We start from the raw sequence: 24,778 nt of genomic DNA, 5'->3' as shown, positions 1-24,778 counted from the left end.
GTTCAGTGTGCAGTGGATTCCTGTTGCCTTCACAAGCACCCAGTTCTCCCAATCATACTGGTTCCCTGGCATAAGAAAGACATGGGCATACTGAAGGGCATCCAGCAAAGGACCACCATGGTGGTTAGAGGGTGTGAGCACATAACATACAAGGAGAGGTTGAGACAAGTGGGTTTACCCTGCCTTAAGAAGATGAGGCTGGTGAGGGAATTGTATTACTTGCTGTCTTCAACTGTCTAATATGAGTGTGTAGAGAAGATGAAGCCAGATTCATCTCAGAGGTGCACATGGACAGGAATGGGCAAAAGTTGCAACATGGGAAATTCTTATTAGATATAAGGAGAAATGTTATCACTGTGCAGGTGGTCAAACACTGGAACAGAGGTTCATAAAGTTTGTGGCTAAAGGTTGTATCCTTGCAGAAGTTCAAACCTCAGCTGGAGAAGGCCCTGAGAAACCTGACTGAATTTGCCCTGCTTTGAGTGGAGGCTTGGACCAGGTGACTTCCAGAGGTCAACTCCAGCATGCCTTGTGCAATGGTTCTGAGACTGCAGTGCCTGAAGTGCAGGAGCCTGTGTCTGATACTGGTTCTAGCCTTTAATTTATCTAAGACTTCCATAAAATGAAAGTGATATTCTCTTTGTCACATAGACTTTGAGTTTTAGCATTGATTTTAAAGTGCTGTAAGATCTTTGGATGGAAGCTGATATAGTGAAGTAGAAGCAATAATCAGAAATGAAGGATTTTATTCTCAGCTTTTCAGTGAAGTGAATCTTGAGTTTCATGGAGTGCAAATTCAGTCAAGACCATCCAGATCAACAGATCTGTTTTATGCCAGGATCAGTACAGGGGAAGAAGATCTGCCCTTACCTCGACTTATTTATTGATTGACAGGCAGGGGACAGGACTGCTGCAAGTGTTAGGTAACTTTTATTAAAAATTTTCTTTGCTGCAGTTTCAGCCTCACATCTTGTCCTGCCTGGGAGTTTCACAACCATCCAGAACCTGTTGTGGTCCTGCTCAAAACTGGCAGTTCTTGGGGCTAAATGAAACACAACTGTCTGCCTCTAAAGGCTCAGCATATCTGCTTTGAGGGCTTGTTATCTCAAGATTTCACAAATCTTTAAAGTTTCTGTCTTAATTTATGCATTAAAGGTAACTGAATGGGTTTGAAAATAGAGAGAGAGAGAGAGAGAAAGAAAGGGAAAAAGCCCTTTGAGATGAAACACCTCTTTTTCCAGGGAGTCGTGAACTGAGAGTAAGGAGAGCAGGAGAATTGCCAGTAGACATCCACATCACACACTAATTGGAACAAAGTAAACCTCCCATATCCACACAGTTTTCATTTATCCAGGAAGGTTTGCAACGCAGTTGGCTGGCGGCGATTTTTGGAACATTGCAAGCAAATGTGGCTCAATCATTACAAACCAGTGAATGCCAAATCTGAGTTAAAGCCAGTTATTTGAGCAGGGATTATAGGCATTTTCCAATGATCACCACCACAGAAATAAATAAATAGATGGCTTGCTATGTATACACTCAAAGGGGAATGTTGCCCAACATGCATAGCTCTTTGCTATTAACAGTAATGAGGACACAGCTGTCTGAGCCTGGAAGCCAGTATTTGCAGAGGATAATTCTCAAAGATTTTTCTTCTCCACTGGCTTTTGTCCACTACCCATTCTTTGCTCACAGAAGAGCCCAAAAGGCCCTAACATTTATACAAGAATTACCTTGGCTTTGTGGTGCTTTTGAGATTGTTATAAAGCATGCTGACACATGGACAGATTTGAAACTCAGATGAACTATGAAAAACAATTTTCTCCCCAGATAAGCTCCCCAATGTCCTGAGTGCCAAGCACGACACTCTTCGTAGTCAATCATGACAGCTCCTAAAGCAGCTGGCAAGGGTTGCTGCCATGGGTGGAGATCTGAAGCTCTCCCTTCCTAAGAAGGACTTCTAACGGCCACTGCCTGCAGAGCTTGCCTGGGCAGACTAGTGATGTGGGTGTTGAGTCACGTATAACTGCTCAGCTCTACAGACCCTCTAAAGCAAATATAAAACTGCTCCACTGTCCAGACACACGTTCTGCAAGCACTGTTGGTGCAGCCAGGCTCTTTACCCTGGTTTTATCAGCTAGGTTCAGGGAATAAGGTTTTAGATTCCTGGAGGAAGACAAAGCACTGTAGTCTCCATTGCATGTGTGTTTGTCTTACACAGGTCAAGTGACATGAGGCAATCTACAGCCATGCCACCTCCAGCTGGAGCCTCCTTGCATGCTCCAGCCAAGCAGCTTTGAATCCAGTCCATTCCTGAATGAGATGCTGGTGATGATTGCTGAAGCTTTGTGAGAGACTAGTTAGTGACGAATCTCATATTACTATTCCAGTTCCCCATAATGGAGATCCCTTATTTATATATATGCATGGGGTCCTCTTTTTTCATGTATATTAAAGATTTCAAGGTATTCTGTGAGAGTGACTAGAGCATCCATACTGAATTCTCTCTAGGGGTATGTACATATTGCAGACCTAGAATCTCTCTTGTATTTTCAGGTCTCCAATACTTCACTCCCACAGTTGTTTGCACAACATGCCTGAGCAATAGTTAAAGCTTTTGTCATGTCGCATATCCGAAGTGCTGCATTTGAACGGAAGAAGCAACCCCTCCAATGAAAGTTCCTGTTATATCCTGCAGGTGGATATTTGCATCCCTTTGTTTCCATTACGGCTTTAATTTCTGGATCCATTTGGATCAATTTCTTCTGCCGTATTAAAAGTAGGGCCGCTCTCCTCTTTACTAGTTATTGTGGTCTATTCACAGTCTCAGACCTCTTTAGCCTGCCAAAACACTTGGAAAAGGAGCTCTTAATGACTCAGTTAAAATGTACGGTCAAGAAGTTCACTTATTAGAGGAAATGTAAACTGACCACCAGTTGGCTAAAACAGCTGGCCGGACTATTTGTGCTAGTGATTTCTCAAAGCTCCCCAGGGAGCAAAAGTGGGAATAGCAGTTCTCTTCTTTTAGTTCTCTCATGCTCTGTACCCTAACAGAAAAGTCTTTGAAAGACTTTGTTGGAGGAGAAGCCAATAGGATTTCACAGACATGTTTAAAAATAGTGCTTTAAACTCCGATATTTTTAATATATTCCTTCTTACAGGGTCTTTTTAAGCTATCCCATAGAATTGCAGAGAAAATATACAATTCAGCCATAGCAAATTCACTTTTTCTGTGTTAATGGTTCTACTTCTCTTCTGTGAAATTTTATAAGCCTTCTCTAGAGGTCCTTGCATGAGACTATTTCATATCATGCAGTAAAGGGAGCACTGTAAGGCCCTTTTGCTAGAAGTATCTTTTAATTTCTTAGTGTGCATTTCCTGGCTCTGACTGCACATCTTTTTCATTTCCATTGCAATAGAAAGTGTCACTTACATAACCTCCCAGCAGCTGGGAGTATTCTCAGTAAGTGCTCACTGGCTCCTCTCATCACCCTACCAACAGGATCTCACTGTAGCATATGATCATACAAAATAAGTAATTTTGAGAAATGGGTAGTACAACAGTAACGCTCCATTTATTCAGCTGAAAAATATGTTTCCTGCTGATGAAGATGAAACCATGTTGAGCAGCAGCTGCTTGGTACTTCCTGATTCAGCAGGTTCAGTGTCATCAGTAGGATGCTAACACATCTCTACCCCACGCCAGAAGGGTAATTGGGTCACTCTTGTTCTGCTGTACCACAGCTACTTGGAGTAGCATAAGTGCAGCGGGGAAATAACTGAGATTCCCAAATCACATGCACTGACCATGGATTTCATAAGTTGTGCAAAACCTGCAACAGGAAATCATGAATCCAGAGAGTACAGTTATGCTCCAGTCCATGGAGTTTCCATGTTTAAGCAAAGCCCTTAATTGAAAAGTTTGTCTCATTTCTGATCCCAGAATTAGCATGCGGACTGTGCATTTGTGCAAAAGCTCTCATGGGACACCCAAAACAGTCCACACAACTGGGTGTGATCTTGTACCAACAGGGAGCCCTGGTAATTGGTGGGAGTGAGGAGCTGTGGTCATGCAGGTGATGCCAAGTGTATGAACCATGCCCAGGTCTGTTCTGAGCAGAAGGGGAAGAGGCAGCTGCCCCTTTTGTCCCTTGCTAGGCACTTGCATGCTGCTCTGCATGGCTGTCCTATAAATCTCAATCACAAAAGCAGGACTAGAACTGTGCTCAGAGAGCGAAGTCCTTTCACGGTTTAGCTGTTGTTTATCATCTCTGAGTAATGTTAAAAGTGTGCTAGCTAAGGAAAGGCTCAGATAGCTGGCAGGAGATCGAGAACCTGTGACACATGTTGAGCAATTTTCATACCAGGCAGAAGGAGCAGCATTACAGATTCAAGCCTCACACTATTTAGTATCCACTTCCAGGTTGACCATCTATGTGAAAAAATCCTTTAATCCTTGTTTAGCAATCAACCAATAACATAATGCATATGGGATGCAGATAGAAAATGAATTCAGCAATCAACAGTCAGTCCTCAGACACTGAAATATGCAATTAAACAGGTGTTTAGGGAGTTGATCTTGGATTGTGTCCAAGCTCAGCAGGGTCAGTCATCCTTGGAGAAAAACACTGACCCCACACAGCAGCAGTTTGAAGTTGGCTTCAGTCTGCACTTTAGGAATGTGGCATTGTTATTTCTCCCCTTTTCTTATCAAATGTAATTATCTTGAGAAAAAAAAGTTTTGAGAAAACATGTGATTTCACTGAGTAAAAATCTACTACTGAGGAAATTATTTCTCAGTGTCCAAATAAGGAGTGAGGGAGAAGTCTGGGGAAAGTGCTCTGTTCCAAGTAATCTTGGAACTGATACCCATGTTACTGAGCTCGGATGTTTAGTCCTGGCCTGCAATTATTCCTATAAAAAACAGACATCCAATCTTTGTATTATTTTAAAATGGAGCCCCGAGGGTTATAAATGACTGAACGAGCTTCAGTGTTTGAGCAGACAGAGATTCTGGAACGAGGTCACAGCCTTGAGCGTCTCTGCAAGAACTTTGTATCATGAAGTGGGGTGAGCTCCTTGAAGTGGGGTTGTGATTGTACAACAGCGGGACTAAAATACAGACAGAATAAAATAAAGAAGTAGGGCCCCCAAATCACCCACACCTCCTAGCAGAAGGGGGAAGAAGACTTTCCATGGCAAACTTTTTTTGATCTGCAAGACCTGTGCTCTCATAACTGTCAAATTAATCTTCAGCCTTACTGTGTTGAACCCCGTGGTGCTAATGGCTCTCAAATAATCATGATGGCAAAAACATACCCACTTTTGTCAATGGTTGATCAAAAGAAGGAAACACAGCCATAGCTACTACTGTGACCCACAGAATTTTGTGGCATGATTATCAGAATTCATTACTGAAGAAAGGAAGTCATGCATGCTAAGTATGTTCCAAATAGAACAAAATGTAACAGTCCATCTGCGAAACAGCGCACATTGCCAAAAGCATATCGTCTTGGAAATCTGTTATCCACATTGGCTTCTTTCTTGAATACAGAGTCCAAGCAAAGTTTCTCTTCTAATCACCAAAGTCTCCAAGAATGTGGTTCTAGCTCAGAGATGATAAGTCCACGTCCTTCCATGATAGCTCTCTGCTAGGGGCGTTATCACCTTGCCAGCCAGCAGGGAATGGAGCTGTCATGGAGGGAGTGGAACGGTCACAGCACCCTGAGCATGGACCACGTCTGTGGAGAGATAAGCATAGTCACGGATCCTGCCACTTTCAACACCAGTGCATGGACTTAACAAGGCAGCAGTCTCCCTTGTTCCTGTAGTGGCAGGTGCAAATCATCTCCTTGGAATGGAGCTTCTTTGGTAAGCTTTCCACATGCATTTTGTAACCACATGCTCATAAATACCAAAATGAAACTCATCAATATATTTATTTAACTTTTTTTTCTTTTAAAAGTAGCTTTTTGGCAAGAAAGTCTTTTCCTGAAGGATTTTGATATTGTCTCTGAACTGATGAGCTGATCTTGAGGACTTTATTTCCTTCTGTATTCTTTAATGCATAAAGTCCTGTTTATGCACAAAGTCCTGTTTTTCTGAGCAGAAGAAAGGCGAACAGTGTCTTTGCTTACAGTTTTTGGACCTCACCTTCCAGTGGGCTGGTGCGTCCAGTTCCTAAGCACCTCTGCTCCTTCTCCTCTTGTCTGCTGGCTTTCTCCCCTGGCTTTCCACTTCTTAAAGTCACTTAGCTTGCCAAACAATCTCCTACTTCCTGCATGTCCACTTCCCCTAACCTGCAATTTAGTTGTCTCTGGGCTTTTTGATTCAACAGATTGTCTGTGGAAATAACTTGCATTCTTCCTCTTTATCTTGCTTCATGCTTCATAAATATGCAATCATCTATGTGTCCTGAAAGGAAGGTGGTTGGCATGCCCAACATCTTTAGGCTGATGACTCAACATCTTCTACCATAAGAATGTTATGAACATTTTCTAAGTTTTCCATATTTTTTCTGCAGTTACTACAAACATGAGAGGTACAATATCTCTCACTAAAAATCAAATTCATTGATAAAAGTACAAACAAAAAATGAAAAATTGCACATGTGTACCTTTAAATCTTGGCAAAGGAGAAATCACTTCCTTACAAATTCCTATCCCCATTTTCAGTAGTTTCATTGGCCAAGGCAGATCTCCTAATGGCCTAGGAAATGAAAAAAGATGTAAGGTAAGCAGCAAATCTCAGGTGTGATGGTTATGGATACAGATAAAAATAACTAAGCGTTGAATGGTGTTAAATCATTCAATGAAGACTAAGACACCACATAACCACATTTGACCACATAATCTGTATTTTTTGTGACACAGGCCATAGAACTTTACCCAGCAGCTGGTGTTTCAAGCACACAGTTTTTTGCTACAGTATATTTCAAAGAAATACTGTTCAGGTATAAGGCCCTAAAGTAAGGGAACATCTACCATGTGCTTTATTATGTTTTTCAGATGGGTAATCAGTAGTACTACTAAAGTTTGTGCCTTATTTTTATTTTGAATTTGTCTCCTAAACACTGACTTTCATCCCATTGTCTTTTGCTAGCTTTAGTGACCATCTCCAGCTAAAAACTTTGTTTCCATGAAGATGTTTATAGATCACAGGCAAATATATCTTGAACCTTTTCTTAAATAGATTATTAAATGGAGCATTATCTTGCTCTGAGACAAATTTTCATGACTTGGAATTACTCTTCAGAGATTTCCTGATCTCTTCACAATACTGCTTTTTGAAATGTTTGACCCCAGAAATGTATTTCAGTAATTATTTTACTAATGCAATATACAGTGGTAAGAATGATTTCCTGTGTCTACTCAGTGTTCTCATGTTTATACTTGTCCTTTCAGCAACACTGTGTCAGGAAAAGTTCATGTTCAAGTGATTATCTTTAATGACCCCAGAGTGAATTTCATGACCAACATTTTTTACTCTTGATATATGACCTTGCATTTGTCTGCCTTGAAATGCACTTTCAAATGTGCCCACCATACCTAGCAAATTACCTTTATATAAGAGCTCTGATCACTTTTTAGTTTGTAACTCCACCAGCTTGTGATCCTCTGCATTTTATCCCAAATGTGGAAAACAGTGGACCAAAACCAGATCTTCAGGATCCTGTAGACACTCACAGCATGATTCCACATTTATGATTCTCTCTTGAGATTTCTAGTCTCCTAGTTTTAGCCTCTTTTGTTTGAGCAGTATTGAATATGTCTGGTCTTAATTCAATGGATTAGAGTATTGGTTTTCTTTTTATGCTGTGATTTCTTGTGATATTATTGATACAAATGAGAGTGGCCTCAGTCCTGAATTCTTTCTGGACATGAGACAATATAAAAGATCACTACATCTTCTGATAAGAATTAGCCTCCCTGGTGAGATGCAGTGTTGAGCTGCAGTTTGACAGCTAGGTTTTCTTTCTGACTATATTAATATGCTGCCCCATTTTTTTGTATGCATGGCTTTTAAATTATTGCATTTTTTTAAATTTATGGGCAATTAATTAAAAATTTTATTCATTGTTCTATGATGTGGCTAAATTCTAAAGAATCCATGAAGATTACTGCTAGCTTTTACAGATAATAAAACACAAAGCCAGTAATTTGCATGCTAAATACAATTAGTTCATTTATTTATTTTGACATTGTAAATTATATCTATCCAGTCACCAGGCATCCTGCCATCCATTAAAAATACAATCTGTACCAATAAAAACAAAGCATCAGCACATCACATCCCACAAAAGGCAGCCAGTCAGCCAGAAATATAAAAAAACACTCTCCACCCTTCCAATCCCCAAATGAAACCCCATTGCCCCAGCCACCTCACCTCTGTCAAAATGTCAAGTAAACAGAACATCACACCCCAGGGTCACTAGACCAAACCACCACAGCCATAAATTTTTAAGGCAGACACTCTGAGCTAAGAGAGAGGGATGTGGTTAATTTTGGAGTATTTGGGCTCAGGCTCTTGCAGCAAGGGCTTCCTGACAAATGTATGTGGAGATGCCGCCTACCTATTCTCTCATTCCATCAGTAAACCAAAGATCTTTAAAACTCATGGCTTCGAGCCATGAGGCTCTGTGTTCATTCTAGGTGGTATTTCTTAGGAGGCAGAGAGCAGTGGTCTGGATGCGCCATGCAGTTGCTCTCAGTATTCAGTTGGGAAGTAACAAAGTGAATCATTCCCACTTCAGGTCAAATTTTCATTTCAGTCTGGATTTCAGCCTGAACTTCTGCCCTTGGAACTAGCTGTGGGAGCAGTAATGTGAACACAGTTTGTGTTCACATTACTCAGGAAAGCAGGGCTCCATCACGTGTAACGGTTACTTGGGAAGACAAATGCCATCACTCCGAACATCCCCTCCTTCCTTCTTCTTCCCCCAGCTTTACATGCTGAGCATGACGTCATATGGTATGGAATAGCCCTTTGGTCAGTTGGGGTCAGCTGTCCCAGCTGTGTCCCCTCCCAGCTTCTTGTGCACCCCCAGCCCACTCACTGGTGGGGTGGGGTGAGGAGCAGAAGAAGCTTTGGCTCTGTGTAAGCACTGCTCAGCAATAATGAAAACATCCCTGTATTACCAACACTGTTTCCAGCACAAATCCAAAACATAGCCCCATACTAGCTACTGTGAAGAAAATTAGCTCTACCCAAGCCAAAACCAGCACACTAAGGAGTCAACCAGTCACTAGTGACTTTGGGAAAATTTGGACTTACTCAAAATTACTAGGTATGACAATCTTTAACATCCTCTTGTTTTCATACGTAATTTCACAGCAACAGTCCCAGTCCTGTCTGTAAGGGTAAGAAGAGGAGTGGTAGCTAGAGAACTCTTTCAATTTGCCACTGACTGTGTCAATAGTTCTCTCTCTGTTTCAGTAACTACTGGAAACTTTGAGGTTCAATGCACCATTAGGGTAGAATAGTAACATTGTGAGTAGCATAGAGTTTAGCTGAAAGAGCCTTTGATGCCTCTGAGGTCTCCTAGTAGAACATAATGCTTTCAGAATGATGGTTAGTCTTTTACTTTAGATCTCATTAGCCAATGTAGAGGCTGCACAAAATTTCTGAAAAAGTCGTATCTTTAAGTGTTCATATAATAGGGGCAGGTTGTATTGGGCTACATGAAGGACTACAGGTCAGAAACATCTGTGACCTGTTCTTGCTTCTGTCTGGTTGAGTGGTGGCAGGCTAGTCTTTTAATTCCTTAGTCTTGAATTTCCTGGTTAAAATCCAGGGGCATTGATATTTATCACCAAGTGGGAGATTGCAGGGTTTCGTAGTACAGTTTGATTTGTGTTAGGATTGGAAGGCTTCAAATAAAAATGGACTAATTGTGAACTGGCTCTATCTGTATGAGGACAGGCCCTGCCCCAAATAGTTTTAGATGCTGAACAGTGAGGGAGGCTGGACTACGACAGAGATTTTGTTATCCACATTTTTCAAATAGGAAGCAGGGCAGTGGAAGATGAAGAGCAAGGATGAGTTCCCACAGGATATATTCTCAGCACATGAGCCACAGGATGGTCACTGCTGCTGTGCCAGTTCTTTGTCCTGCATAGTAACTACCAGGTACCTTAGACTGTTTTCACTGAGGACAGATCTAATTTATATTTGTTTCCTAGTTCACCTCATGGCAATTCTTCTTGTAGCCACATATTGAGTAATCTAGCCAAAATCACAGAAGAGGTATTAAATAATGCCAGCTATTAGTAAAACCTAGACTTGCTCTTGGGATGCAAATAATGTTTTCTAAGGATCTCAGCAATGAAAGGTACTAAAAGTAGGTTCAGTATAATGAAAACCATCTTTGGATATCAGTGATAGGTGACACCATCTGATACTTTCATGGTATTGATGCCAAAATCATCAAATATCACAATCTTTTAACTCCTTGAATGGGGTTAGTGGGGTTTCTAGGGTTTCTTGCTAGCTTGCTTCACTGTAGTAACTCTTCTGCTCTCCAGCTGATTAGACTTCATTTTGAGGCTCAGACAACTCATTGTAGTATTTCTTTCCATGGTGAAGACTGCAACACAAGTTATGCTGGGTCAGAGGCACTCTTCCAGGCTCCAGAAAACTGCATCTTAGGGACTTCTTAGCCACATATGCTATCCGTATTGAGGAGTCCTTACAGTTTTCTGTTCTCTGAATTTGTCTTGTCTGCTTTGAACCTAACAAAACGATTGACAATTTAGTATCATGCACATTTAGCATAACAGTTTTACTCTGCTGTTGTGTATGACCCATCACAAGGGCAGAGGTGGTACGAATGAGCTTTGAAGTGATAGTCCCAGGGCATGAACACACCTAAGACTGATGTTTGAATGGGACAGAAATAAGCTGTGCAACCAGAATAAGAAATGATTTACACATTATTGACTAGCTGTCAGGTTGTTTCCACTTGCAATTTTCCACTCAGCCAAACATGCCCTGGGAGTGTTTTGATATAGTTTCTATGCTGGCACTTAAGTCTGGTGAATCCATTATAGGCAATCTCTCAAAGTTTTATGGCTAGCTTTCTCCCCAGTGGAAATAATTTGTGTTTTTTATTTTCCTTTCCCTGTAAAATGTCTAGTTTTGACTTTATCAATCACACCAGTTCTCACTGTATGCTGCACTGTGTAAATGGGCTGGGCAAGGCACCCTCTGTCTCCCAGCTCCTATATTCTTCAAGAGGATACCTAATGGTTAGCCAATTGTTGCACTAACATTTTTCTCTGTGTGCAAATATCAGTTTTCACTTAGAGAACCCATGTAATGTAAATAACCCCTGGCAGACAGGCTGGTATTATACTACTTGTTTGAACTGAGAAGGCTGCTTGCCAAAAAGAATTGATTTGATTTAATTGGCTGGGTCTGTCAGAGTTTAATGGCGCATCACGATAAGGGGCAATCTTAGAGAAAGCCAGAGACATGTAATATAGAACTGGGTGTGTGCGCTCAGCCCAAGCAAAAAGATTCGATGCTACCAGTAAAGCTGTTTATACCTGTTAGTTGCATAAAACTTCATTAATCAAGTCAGTGAGGTATTATTCCGGGTAAAATGCGGGGAGTCAGGTGCTCTGCATAGACAACTTCAGGTTGATCAGGTTTTTCTAAGGACAGCAGAAACTCCACAGGCAGCCTCCGTTGTAAAAAATTTTGCATTCAAATGGAAATATGTCTCCAATACCACCACAAAAGGTGAAGACTGGGAGTAAGCAAAGAAATATGCCTGGTAGAAAGCAAAGAAAAGAGGATCGATGTCTTACTTTTCCGGAGTGATTGTACTGCTGCTCATGCAACTGCTACAAAGATGACTTGGGAACAAAAAGGATCCCGTAGCCACCCGTTGCTTTTGGGGAAGGATGCACGTTGTACCCCTGCAAGAAAGATGCACCTTTAGGAAGAGGGGAGGATCTGTAGTCTTCAAACAGCACTGCTACCATATACCATAGGTGGCAAGACCCTCATTTTGTCTCCACTGTGCTTCACCTATTAATGTTAATGGAAACAGGGAGCATGGAAAAAGAAAATCTCCTTTTTAAGCTCGGGGTAGGCTAGAAACAGCAGAATTGGCCAGATCCCAAGGTCCCACTCCTCAAACAATAAGCAAACATGACAAATAGAAAGCTTTTTCATTTAGAAAACATTAATGTCATTCTTATTAAATTTATGGTTAGATAAAATCTGTGTTCAAATACTACCAATTATGTGTGATACGCTGTATGAAGGGAGGATCCAGAATTTGTAGCCCAATCGCAGAAGCAATAGCTGAACTGAACAACATATCTATGTACCTATATAGTCTAGACTTGTTATCTGCCCCCTTTCCCACTTCTCCCACCATTTTGCCAACCTTCATCTGGCCAATAAATATGTGGGAACCGATTTCTGACAGAGTTAATTACCTCTAATTGTGCCACTCTTGTTATCTTACCAGCTTTGACTGATCATAAATTGCTCTGGTACAGATGTTGGCAAGATAAGAACTCTAGACTCTCTCCATATATATAATATGTATGTATTTATTTATATATCCGAACATGTTAGATATGCTGCTGTGGTAGCTTGGATCAGTTATTTCAGGACTGCTGGGATTTTACAGCCGACTGGCTGGGCTTGGTGCCTCAGGGGCAGATACTGAGACGTAATTCCTGCCCTCTGCTGCCTGCTCCAGCCCAGCGTGTTTGTGAGATACTTTCAGTCATGACCCAACAAAGTCTGGGTTAATAAGAATCGGGGGGGATCAAGGGAGTAGCATTGCTTGGATGACATAGTACTTCAGCAAAGGCCAGTGCACAGTATGCTGGAATAAAAAATAGTTTAGGTATCAATAAATAAAACATAGAAATCTGAGTTGGCTGAAAAAATTACATAATTTATCTTTTGATATTTCCATTTCTGACATCTAGAGGCAAACCCGATGCCAGAAACATCAGGGAAGAGATTGAGCAAGAAGGGATTCAAATTGAACTTCTGACTCTGAAGGCATTTTTAATCAGTTAGGTTCCAGGGTCCTGGCTTATATAAATGTAGGAATGCTATTCACCTCCTTTGGGGAAAAAAAAAAAGCCCACAACAAAAACACCCTACGGGGTTGTAATAAAAACCCAAATACATTAAAAACAGTAAGGATGGTAAAAAAAATTAAAAAGAAGAGAGTTTTATTCTCAGGAAATTGATTCCAGGAAAGTATACTTTTTTTTTTGTCAGGTAAAGGTTGATTTTGGTTGAACCTTCTGTCAGAAAAATTACAGTGAGATATTCTGTGTTGGTGGGGGTAGGAAGTAATTTTTTTATATGTCTGAGTTGTGTTTGTACATCTCAAACTCCCGTTCATCTCTTCCTCCGCAGTGGGCTTACATAGCCCTTTCAGCAGCCTTTCCCTAGGGCTGAACACTGCCCTGTAGCAGGGAAATCACGGTTCAGTGACAAAGCAAGTGTGGAAGTAATAAGAAGCTCGAGGTAATGCAATCGCTTTCTTGAGGAGCTCTGAGAAACACTGGGTCATCTGCAAACAGGAGAGATTTGATGAGCACCCTCAGTTCTCACTGCCCTCAGACATTTATTATTATGAATTTTACTTCAGGTTATGGTCATTCTCTCTACTCCACCACGCTTTGGTTCCCTGCACGGAGCCAGTGTACACATTGTGAGCACAAGTCCTTGTACAGTGTGAACAATCTTTTGTTGTTGCCATTTCTGATATTTTCTTGCTGTATTTCTGTGTTGCAGATGTGGATGAATGCGCTTCAGATTCTCACCAGTGTAACCCCACCCAGATCTGCATAAATACTGAGGGGGGCTATACCTGTTCCTGCACTGAAGGCTACTGGCTGTTAGAAGGCCAGTGTTTAGGTAAAAACCTCGTGCAATATGGTATTTGAGCATCTGTGTATGTGTACCTATGAATAGCTGAAACAATGTCACTGAGCATCTTTGTCAAGTACACGGTTAAACCTTCGGCTACGTGGAACCTGTCTTTCATCTCTGTAAGTGCCAATGGTATGCTTGGCAGAGAGACTCCCTCGCGGAACAAAAATTTAGATGTAAATGCCATATGACTAGCATCCATGTAACATGTGGGATTTTCATATTCCCGGTCTGACGGATTCCCTTTCGTATAAGATCAATCACAAGCATGTATACAAAAAGATTTATTCCCAAACAGACCTGTCTTCTGACACCGTGACAGTGTGGACCCGAAGGGATCAGTATTTGATACCAAGAAACAGGCCAGTAAAACCCTAGATTTAACCAACCCTTTTGCTTGGAGGTGAGAAAAAAAATCACCTCTGAACTGGGTGCTGTTTTGGTAGCTTCCAAGCAGTTTTATTTCAATTTTATTATTTTTCTTGCAGCAATGTCCTGTTCATCCTTTTAGCTCAGCCCTGTTGAAAAAACCATCCCTCAACAAACAGCACAGGAAAACCTTCCAGCTCCCCTTTCCTCCAGCCCATTCCCCTCACTTGACATGCCCATGGGATGATGAAGTAGATATTAATTTTAGGTATATAGATAGGACCTAGGAGGTAGGATACAACTGGGTTTTTTTTAAAGTTTGCTGCTTATTATTTTTTTCCCCTCAGCACAGGCTGTTTGCCTGCCAGCTCTGTGGAGCTGGACCGTCCTGTCACAACACCTCCGCTGGAAGGAGAACGGGCTTTCCCTGCCCATTCATCCCTGGAGCCTCTCCAGTTATTTTCCAACTTTCTCCTCCCAAGAACCAATTCCAGTGAAGGACTGACTCCCGGCTGCTTTCCTAACTACTGCCAACAGCTGCTGTGTAACTCACCTGGCAGGGACAGAGCTGAGCCTCGTCCAAGCTGGGGTCCGTGCAGCCATAGCCACTTTGGGGAGTCACTGTCTTGTAGTGCCCCTGGGATATGAAGTCTCCAAGCCCCCCGCTCCTTAATCTCTGATAATTCCTCTTCTCTTGGGAAAAAAAACTTGTGCCGGGGGTTGTACAGGCATACGTGATGGGGTGGGGATGAGGGAGGGCAGGGAGGGGGATTCTGCTCTGCATCACCTGTTTTGTTACCCATTTACTTCTCCCAGTTACAGCCCAAACGAAAGGGTTGTGTGCAGCATTCAGGATTTGGACATGGATCTAAAGTACTTTACTGCTTGATGGATATACCAGAGAACTGAAATGGCTTCATTGCTGAATTGATTCAAGTATCTGCTTATGCTATTTAAAATAGGCAATAACATCCCAGCATTGCCCACTTTAAGTAATCATGGGGTGGATTATTACAAGGCAATGCAAAGAGCTAAAAGCAAATTGTGTTTAGAGTTGTGATATTTTTCCCTAAGTGTCAAAAAAGTCTCACTTTTCCACACTTGCCACTGGCCTTGGAGAAGTGATTTTTGCTGGCATAAAGCAGTAAAAGACCATTTACTGTAACCAGAGGGCTGGGTTGAGTTTTAGAGACAGGTTTTTTGGTGCACTGTTAGTAAACCATGGTTACAAAAAGCTACACTTCTATCTGTTTTAATTATCCCAGTAAAGTTCATACAGGAGGAGCCAGTACAGCAGTATCCACACGACCCACCCACAAGAAGAAACCCTGTAAAAGTCTTTATCCTCAAAATGTAGCACTCTTGAGATAACAGCCCTGCAAAAGCCAAAGCATGTATTTAAAGTAATGGGTTGTGTCAGTGAAATGAGGTATTAATTTACTCAAAACCCATGTCACTTTTTGCAGGATTTGGGACAAGCCTAGTGCTGGTGTACATACCATAGCTGACCCTCGCCTTTAGGTTATCTTGCTATTTAGAATGCAGTGGGAAGTAAAAGCTAGTAAGGGTAAAACTGGGTGTCAGTGTCCCTGTTATTTTACACAGAGAGAGTATTTCCAAGACTTTTGACATTTTCATAACGGTTTCCTGAGACTTTCTATGGCAAAACTGCCCCAATGAGGCCAACAACATAAACTTGAATTGCAGGATGTAGCTACTTATACAACAGACTCACAACGCTGTTGTTTTTGTGGTATTACCACATCATGTCAATGTTCAAGTCGTTCAAGAATTCAGTTTCCCGACACATTCTTAATATTTCACACTAAAACAGGAAGTAGCCAATTCAGCTAACAAATAATGAACTGCTGGAATTCATGCAGATATATATGTATACATGTGAACCATAGGACAAATACTGTAATTTTGATTTTCACGTGCATTGGAACCTACGGTGGGACTCATTTCACCAAAATCTGTGCCTTCCTGCTTTGCTCCTTCTGGAAAATTGACTGGAGTAGCCATTAAAAAAATCTCCATAAATCAAAAGCCAGTTGATACCAAAGGAAATGTAAAGCCTTGGAAAGGACAACTACTCCAGGTGTTTCATTCCAGTTGTTAGTCCAGGGGCAAAATTCTTCAGCACTTACCATCACACGTATCTTACAGCATTTTCTTGTGCTTGTAACAGTCAGTTGCATGTGTTGCTAATGCTGCAATTCAGCCCAAACTGCTGTTTTGGCATTAAATTTACTGTTTACATTTTAGTCTGTAACTTGTCAGTTAAAAATTCATATAAAATGTGAATGTGACTATTCAAAAAAAAGCCTTTAAAGAATATCCTCTCTAAAAAAAGAAGTATTTGGTAACAAATACTTATTGCTTTTCTAGTGAGTACCTTTGGTATATGTGGAGGTAAAAAAGGTTTCTATTTTGATTCTGACAAAACTTTGCTACAACGTTGGCTGTGCTTGCGCTGACGGGCTGTGCCAGCTATCAGGTATGCTTAGAGGAAGCTGCTTAAAGGGACTGACTCTGGGCTTCCTGAGGACATCACATTAAGCTGAAGATTACAGCAACAACAATCAGTTCATAGGACATATTGATAGATGTTGGCTGTGGATAAAAACACATTACTACGTTCTTCTGGATAGAGATGTATTTTAACTATAACTCTGGGTCTGAACACCTGAAAGTTTGGCTGTTATATCTGTAGCCAGTATGCTGGGTTATTTCTATGTTATTGCTACTGTTGACTCAGTGTGTTTGCTGCTTTGTACCTGCATGCGAAAATGCAGACCGCTCTACTTTTCATCTTTCCCATCTATAGATATAGATGAATGTCGCTACGGCTACTGCCAGCAGCTGTGTGCCAATGTGCCCGGTTCCTACTCCTGTACGTGCAACCCAGGCTTTACCCTTAATGATGATGGAAGATCATGCCAAGGTACTGTGTATGGTAAACCGTGACTGAAATCTTTGGACCCAACCCATCAACACCCTTGAAACTTGCTTAGTTTTTAGAATACAAGTAACCTTCCCAACCCTGCTTTTAAAAATGTTCATAGGTTTGTCAGCCTGAGATATTTCTGTAGTTTCACAGTACCTCAGAGGGGTACAGGTGCAATGTGACCAGTGTATCAGGAGAAATATGCACAGAGGCCCAAGCCCCCTGAAATACAGAGTTACTCAATTCACTGAAATTACCAAGTTTAGGCACTGAATTTACTTTTAAAATCTGATGCTGTGTGACACACCTGAGACAGGAAAACTCTGTCAGATCAGTAAATTAGATCTGAGTCTCCCAAGTTCCAGACTAGGGTCCTGAGCATTAGACCACCTTTTGCTGTGATGTGCTACCTCAAACAAAGTCAACACAACCTCTTCATAAAACCTCTCCCTAGCTAAGCAGGGAGCATCTTCCCACATGCTGCAGGAAATGGTCTGTGCTAATAATGTCCAGAAGCTGTTAATGTCCTAAAAGGAAAAAAAAAAATTGGTTTTGTCTTAGCCCTAGGTTTCCATGAGGACCATTCCTCATTACATTATCTTCCTCAGGAATATCCTGCTGCATTTTGTCTCAGGTCTGTTATGACAAAATCAGTTCAATGGTTTTAAAATTGCAGGATAAAGACAGAAGCATTTGTAATAAATAGTTCATCTCCATCTTCCATGTTATTTTTTTGATTGAAGACATTCCCAAAATGCTTCATTTCCATGCATGTTGTGTTTCCACCATGCTATTTCCAGGCATCAGCCTGAATCCCAATAAACAATACTGACTTGGTTATATTTTTTCAGAACAAATCATTCTGACTGTACAGCTAATCTCTCTGAAATGCTTTACAGTAATTAATTGAAAATAGAGTTTGAGGAGAAGTCACTGGTGCATTGCGCATTGGTTTCCCATAGATATGAACGAATGTACAAGCGAAAATCCTTGCACTCAGACCTGCGTCAATACCTACGGCTCTTTTCTCTGCCGCTGTGAACCTGGCTACGAACTGGAAGCCGATGGAGTTAACTGCAGTGGTAACTGTCTTTAGTTATCTATTGTTTTGATTTCTTTAATTCTATTAAGTTTTCTTTTTCCAATGTATTGTTTTGTACATGCTTTTTAAAAAGATTTTTGCCTTGGTCCATGGTTAGCAGCAGGATAGCTGCAACTCATATGATCTTCTTTCCAGTTAAAGCACACAGCAAATACCCAGAAAAGCACAATGGAGGAGGGCTGCAAATGCTTTTAAAGAAATAAGCTCAATATTAAAAAGCTCCAAGATAACAGCAAAACGTAAGAAAATGCTTTGTAATGCTGAACAGGAAGCTTTATTAGAGCAAGTAAAGTAGGGATAGTCCTAGAATGTTCTTCCATGATTAAAGAAATACTTTATATAAAGTACTTTTCCATTTGTCTGTTGAATGTATGTATTCCTCTTGCACTTACGACTGCACACTTCTGCCTGAAACCTTCCCCAGTTTCCCCTGTATGGCTCCGGCTACACTTCAGAAACAGTATATGGTTTCGTAGTATAGCTATTGCTAATCTGTTCAGCACATAGCAGAAGAAACTGTGCTTATGTCACTGTGCTTTTTCCTCTCTTGTTTTTGTTTTTATTTTATTGCTTTATTCTAATTGAAGGCAAAACTTATTTCTGTGCTTAATGTTCTCACAGCCTGATAAAATTAGAGAATCCCGCCAATATTTCTTGGAAGGAAAAATGCACTGGAAAATACTTGTTTTTTAATTTACAGTAAACAGATGTAACATGCTGTTTCTGAGAGAGACATGTGATATGCAGTATCTGTATACATTAGCGTTTCCAAAGCTGCTCTTCCCTGCAAACCTCCTTATTGAAAGGGAAGGAACGAAAACTTAAATCTCCGAAGAGTCTTATGCATTTAACATTTAGAGCTGCAACACCTAACTTATGTTTTCTGCTTTCTAATGGACTTTCTGCTTCTAAGTTAGACTCCTGCACCTTTTTATGTGCTCCTGAGCTAGTTGGGGGCCTGAACCAGTTAAGTTTAATGCAATGCCACATAAACATTGCCAGTACAAAATGGTGACAGAAGAGGTGGTGCTTGAGCCTCATTCATGTCTGAGAGTTAAGCCAGCAAAAAGGACTTTCCACCACCCAGAATGCAAGCAGAAAACCTTTTCTTGACAATTCTGTCCAAGAAAATGCTTGTCAAAGCAGGTCAAATTTCTCTGGATGAGCTTCTTTCTCTTCACAAGCCATCACTAGACATCGCTGAGGCTTGCAAAGGGACTGCCTGGCTAGGAGCACACTCCTATGAGACACCCAGGATCCAGATGTACTTCAACAGCTGCTGGATTAGTCCATGGCCTAGCAGCCAGCTTACCTTGAAGATGGGAGGCATCCCTGCCCCATTTCAAGGAGAGAGGCAGAGATTTCAACCTGGCTTTCCCAACACTGGCATTATTTTCTAATCACAGAGGTCTTGCATACGCATTAGATGTGGTCTGAAATGCCTACCATCTTGTCCTCTGCAGGTACTCAGCAGAATGCCAAAAGTGTTTAGGAACAGCAAAGGTATGTCTGTCCTGTGTGGGCTCAGCAGCAGAAATGTAGGATCCTCGGGGCTTTAAGTCCCTCCAGCACTTGACAGCAGCTGAGCACAGGTTATATGAATCCAACGTGCTGGAGGTCTGGGCTAGGACACCTCGAGGAGGTGGGTGATATATCGGTCCCTTTATGGAGTCAGCCCTCGGTCCATGTTTTGTCAGGAAGGTGTTTTTTTCAGCGAACTCGCTGGGGCAAATCACACAATAACAGGAGGTGTAGAGTTCCTTTCATCTCCCTTTTGATAAGAACTGGTTGCAGCCATAAAGCCACTTTAACATATGTGGACTTCAAATACTTTCCAATCCATCTGCACAAAACACCAAAAATGGATAAATGGACTGAGCCCAATTTAGAAGAAGGGGAAATTCAGTCTGAAGAGTAAAAGTGATTTGCCTGGGAGAATCAACATGTCAGAGCTGGGAATAAGAACTTGGGAGTTCCTGGCTGGGGCTCTGGCCTTTGTTTCTTTCTTCCCCTGACCAGGGAAATAAGGAAATGATTAACTGCAGCCTCCCTCAGTCTAGCGCCTTTGCATGTGTTTTCCCCTCAGTCGCCGTGCCTCCATGTGCAGCTCTGAAGTTCGTCTTTCTCGCTTGAGCACAGTTCTGCAGAATACAATGACTGGTCAATTCATGAGTGCAAGGCGAAAAGAGCACAGTTTCTGCTTTCAGTCAGAGATTTGACAGACTGCTTAGCTTCCTGGGTATCTGGGAGATGGCTGGGCCTTCCAGTAGGTCTGACCCAAGCTGGGATGAGCTCTGTAGTCTTGCTGGAATGCCTTGGAAGTAACTGGCTAGAGGCTAAGAAACATAAAACAGCCAAGGCTGGCTAAAGGAGTAGTGCTGAGACCCATGTGGCCCTGGGAAAGGGAAGTTTACTCTCCAGAAAAAAGAAAAAAAAAAGAAAAGAGAACCACTGCCAAATCTCTCCTTTCAAATTACAGTTGCAGCTTTGTTGTTGGAGTAGCTCTATCTCTGACGTAAAACAGAACTGAAAACATTGCCAACTGGTGACAGGTATTCAAAAAGAAAAATAAATAAATAAAAGCCATGCATTGTGTTCAGCAGCAGCTTTGGTTTCCCTAGGAGAAAAATGTTTAACCAAGAACTTGTTGTATAGTATTTTGCCAGGTTGCTGCAGATCTAGGGAGCTGGAGGGTGCCAACCTCCAGCTGGGGTGATGGGCACGTAGTGTGGATGGCCTCCTGCCTGTGGGACTGCTCTTTTGACTCTAAAGCCAAAGACACTAAACTTTGTTTTGCCACTGCAGACATGGACGAATGCAGCTTCTCAGAGTTCCTCTGCCAGCATGAATGTGTGAACGCGCCTGGTTCTTACTACTGTATCTGTCCTTCGGGCTATAACTTGCTTGACGATAGCAGAAGCTGCCAAGGTAAGAACATTCCTGCGCTGATTAAAACCCAAGGGGACCAGAAAATAGGTCCTGTGTCTGGAAAGAGGTTTTCAAGAATTGAGATGCTTGGTCTTGGCATTGCACAGTGAAATACTCGTAGGGGCCAATTATGTAATTCTGGTAAGAATGTCATCACGTGAATAGTCCCACTGAGGTGAATGGTGTGTTGGCGTAAGCAAGACTTTACTGACTAGGAAACAGCTACACAGGAAAGCCCTCAGATGCTCTCCTCTCTGCTGCACATCTCTTTAGTTTTCCCATTCTCTGAGGTCAGAGAGCTTGAACAGCCAATTTCTCTTCTATTTTTGCAGCACTTAGCATATGGGAGCACTCCAATAAGCAGAAATGAATGGAGTAAAAACTGATCTTAAAAGAGGGGCCAGTTATCAAAAGGCCACTTCTCATGGTGCAAGAGTGTTATGAATTTTGGGACAATTCCTTAAGATGGAAACCGGTTTGTAAGAGTGGTGTCTTGCACATATTTCCCTGTTTTAGCCTTTCTCTTGTTTCTTGTGTTTTAGATATCAATGAATGTGAAAACAGAAACTTCACCTGCACTCCGCAGCAAACGTGTTTCAATATCCCAGGAGAATATAAATGTTTAGACCCAGTAAGATGTGAGGATCCTTATATCCAGATTAATGAGAAGTGAGTAACATACCCACAGCCACAAAAGCAAATTCTATCTGTGTGAAGTGTATCTAGAGTGAACCAAATAAGCTGCATTTTTACAACACAGACATGAAGTGTGTCTAGAGAGCTATACATACATGCTGTTGCTGCATTTACCATTGGTAAGCTTTATAAAAATAAGAAAGTGCAATTCCTTACTGGGTCACCAGGTGGGATATGATATAATACTCAGATGTGTGGGAAGTTAGACTGGAAAAACACTTACCAGTGAGTAGAGAAAACAGCAAGGTTTGTAATGTAGTAAGAGACATTTACTTACATTACTAACTGACTTCATATATGCTCAAATGCAGACTGTTTTATTAGTATGAGTATTTCCTGTAAATATTAACTAGCTTATGTCTGGGAAGTACTTTAAAAAATTAGATGATAGTTATGGCAGGATACAAGTAGTTTCCTACTGCTTAAAGGTTAAAAGTGCTGAAAAGTCCACAGAGTGATTTGCCTTGTCCAGAAATTGGGTATGTCTGGATGGGGCTGTTAGCACTGTTACTATCTAAATTTGGAATTATTTGAGCGAGAAAAAAAATAGATCACACATTTCTAAAAATTGCCTGTTTCTTTTACATTTTTTGTAGGTATTTGCCTGGGGCTCAAAATATTTCAGCTCCAGACAGATCTCTATATATTGCAGCCCATAGTATTTCATCCATAGTGTTTGCACTAAACCCAATTACTTGGGATTGCTTGCTAGCCTAATGTATTTTATAGAAAGGCAAGAGATGAAGAATCAGTTTCTTTCCATTATAATTTATTCATGTTTTCTGAATTGCTTTCTGAACTAGGGCAGCTGAGGAGCAGACACATTCTATTCTTCCAGTTCTGGGTTTACCTACCTTCAGAGGTGGTAGAGTCTTAAACTGGAATTTGAAATATCTGAAGCCCCTGTATCTGAATTCCCCAGAGCCCAACTAGGGAGTCCTTGCAGATCAACTTGCACCAGAACTCTTGATCTCTTGAGCTTTGTGTTTGGTGGCTTTGGCTCATGTCTAAATGTGACTGCATTTAATTTGTGGCATATGTTTAGAAGTGGTCAGTATAAAAGCCACGAGAATTCTTTGCATCTGTGTTTTCTGGGGAAGGAATTGGGTGTTTGTAATGCCAGGAGCCTTTTTATGGGGGACATGCCAGATGAACTGTCTGAAATTAGTGTCACTAGTGGAGGTTATAGAAAAAATAGGCAAAAAGACCCAACTCTTTTCAAGTAAATTCCCCAACATGGCTTTTATAAAGGGACATCCTGCCTCACGACTTTATTAGAGTTCTCTGAAGAAATCAGCAGCATGTGGCTAGGGCATATGGGCTGATGCAGTCTGTTTGGGTTGCCAAAGGCTTCTGAAAAGAACCTCATATAAGGTTATTACGGAAATTAAGCAGCCATAAGTAAGAGCAAAGTCCCAGGCACAGAAGAATAAGAGGTTGAAAGATAAAAAATAGAGTATAGTATTAAATTGTCAGCTTTTACAGTGAAGTTCTGCAGAGTCTAAGCTGGACCTACTTTGTCCAACATATTTGTAAGCAACTTGGGAAAAAGGATAAACCATGAGATGGGCAAAGTCTGCAACAGTATCTGAGGACAGTAGAGAAAATGGTGGGCAGAAAAGAATTACAGAAGGAGCCTCAATGACTGTGCAATAAAAATGGCAGAAGTAATTCAGTGTAGATGAATGTAAAGTAAAAAGACAGTCCCAAATTCACAAATTAAATAAAGAGCACTGATCTGATCATCATCTGATCCAAACTGAGATTTGAGGGTTGTTATAGACAGTTCCATGATCTGCAGTACTCACTAGAGGTCAGAAAAGCAATCTGAATTTGAGGTGTTAATAGGTAGAGAATATCCTTAGAGCACATGCCATAGTGTACCCATATCTTCAAGACCGTGCAGTTCTTTCCCCTTCTCTCAAAAGAAATATAACTGGACAAAGGTTCATAAAGAGCAATGAGGATGATCAAAAGTATGGAATAGCTTCCTTGTGAGAAACAACTAAGTTAGGACTCTTCAGCCATGAACAGGGTCAAATATGAAACCCTGAGTTGCGTGAGGAGGATGAGCAGGGATTGACTGGGCGCTGTCCTTTCAATAGAAGAGCTGGAAGCATCAGACGAAGTCAGCAAGGGGCAGTGCAGAGAGAGGTGAAGGGGGCCGTGGAGCTCCTGGCCACAGGGGGCTGTGGATGCCAAACATTCACGTGGGCGTAAGGGGAAGCTGGACAAGTTAATGGCTAAGAAATGCATTAAGGGCTGATGAATACACAGAAGACATTTTTGTTTCAAGAATTTCCTGAGTCACACACAACTGGAGGCTGTTGGTGGAAGCATCATACGCTTGGCTTGCTATCCTGCTCTTCCTTAGGGCTCTGCATTTGATGCTAGAGCTTTGTTTGATCCAGGATGTCTCACTGTATGTCTTCATGTAGTATGTAAAAGATTGTTAAACAAAGAATACAACATTTATGTAGCACCATCAGTGAAATGATCCAATAATTAACATTATTTTGCGGCAGTTCAGTTTAAATTACTATCAGAACAAACATGTACCGGGTATTGTACACCTGCAGAGCTGCTTTAAAGAAAGTACAGATTTTGGAGTGATCTAAGGAGACAAAGGATGCCAAGACATTTTGGTGTAGAAGACAAGAAAAAGAAGGCAGAGATATAGGTAGGCCAGAATAGCAACACAGAGAATACTAAAAGTGAGAAAATCCATTACAAGTTTCATTGATTCTTTTAGCTGGTTGACAACATTATTTGTTTATTTATTTATGCAGCTGTACTTGCATATAAAGAATCAAATATTA

The 24,778-nt window shown here is 41.3% G+C and overlaps 1 protein-coding gene across 1 annotated transcript in view; it reads left to right on the top strand.

The window, feature by feature from the left end:
* FBLN5 (fibulin 5) overlaps nucleotides 1–24,778 on the top strand; it is a 54,884-nt gene that overhangs the window by 19,448 nt on the left and 10,658 nt on the right. The window contains exons 5-9 of the mRNA XM_072864876.1: nucleotides 13,777–13,899; nucleotides 17,114–17,230; nucleotides 18,196–18,315; nucleotides 21,141–21,263; nucleotides 21,806–21,932. Coding sequence (XP_072720977.1) covers nucleotides 13,777–13,899; nucleotides 17,114–17,230; nucleotides 18,196–18,315; nucleotides 21,141–21,263; nucleotides 21,806–21,932 — 610 coding nt within the window. The remainder of the gene's footprint in view (nucleotides 1–13,776; nucleotides 13,900–17,113; nucleotides 17,231–18,195; nucleotides 18,316–21,140; nucleotides 21,264–21,805; nucleotides 21,933–24,778) is intronic.

Source organism: Ciconia boyciana, chromosome 6 (genome assembly GCF_034638445.1).
Source record: "Ciconia boyciana chromosome 6, ASM3463844v1, whole genome shotgun sequence".
Classification (NCBI taxonomy): domain Eukaryota; kingdom Metazoa; phylum Chordata; class Aves; order Ciconiiformes; family Ciconiidae; genus Ciconia; species Ciconia boyciana.
Note: the sequence above shows the minus strand (reverse complement) of the source record. Positions and strands in the feature narration are given on the sequence as shown.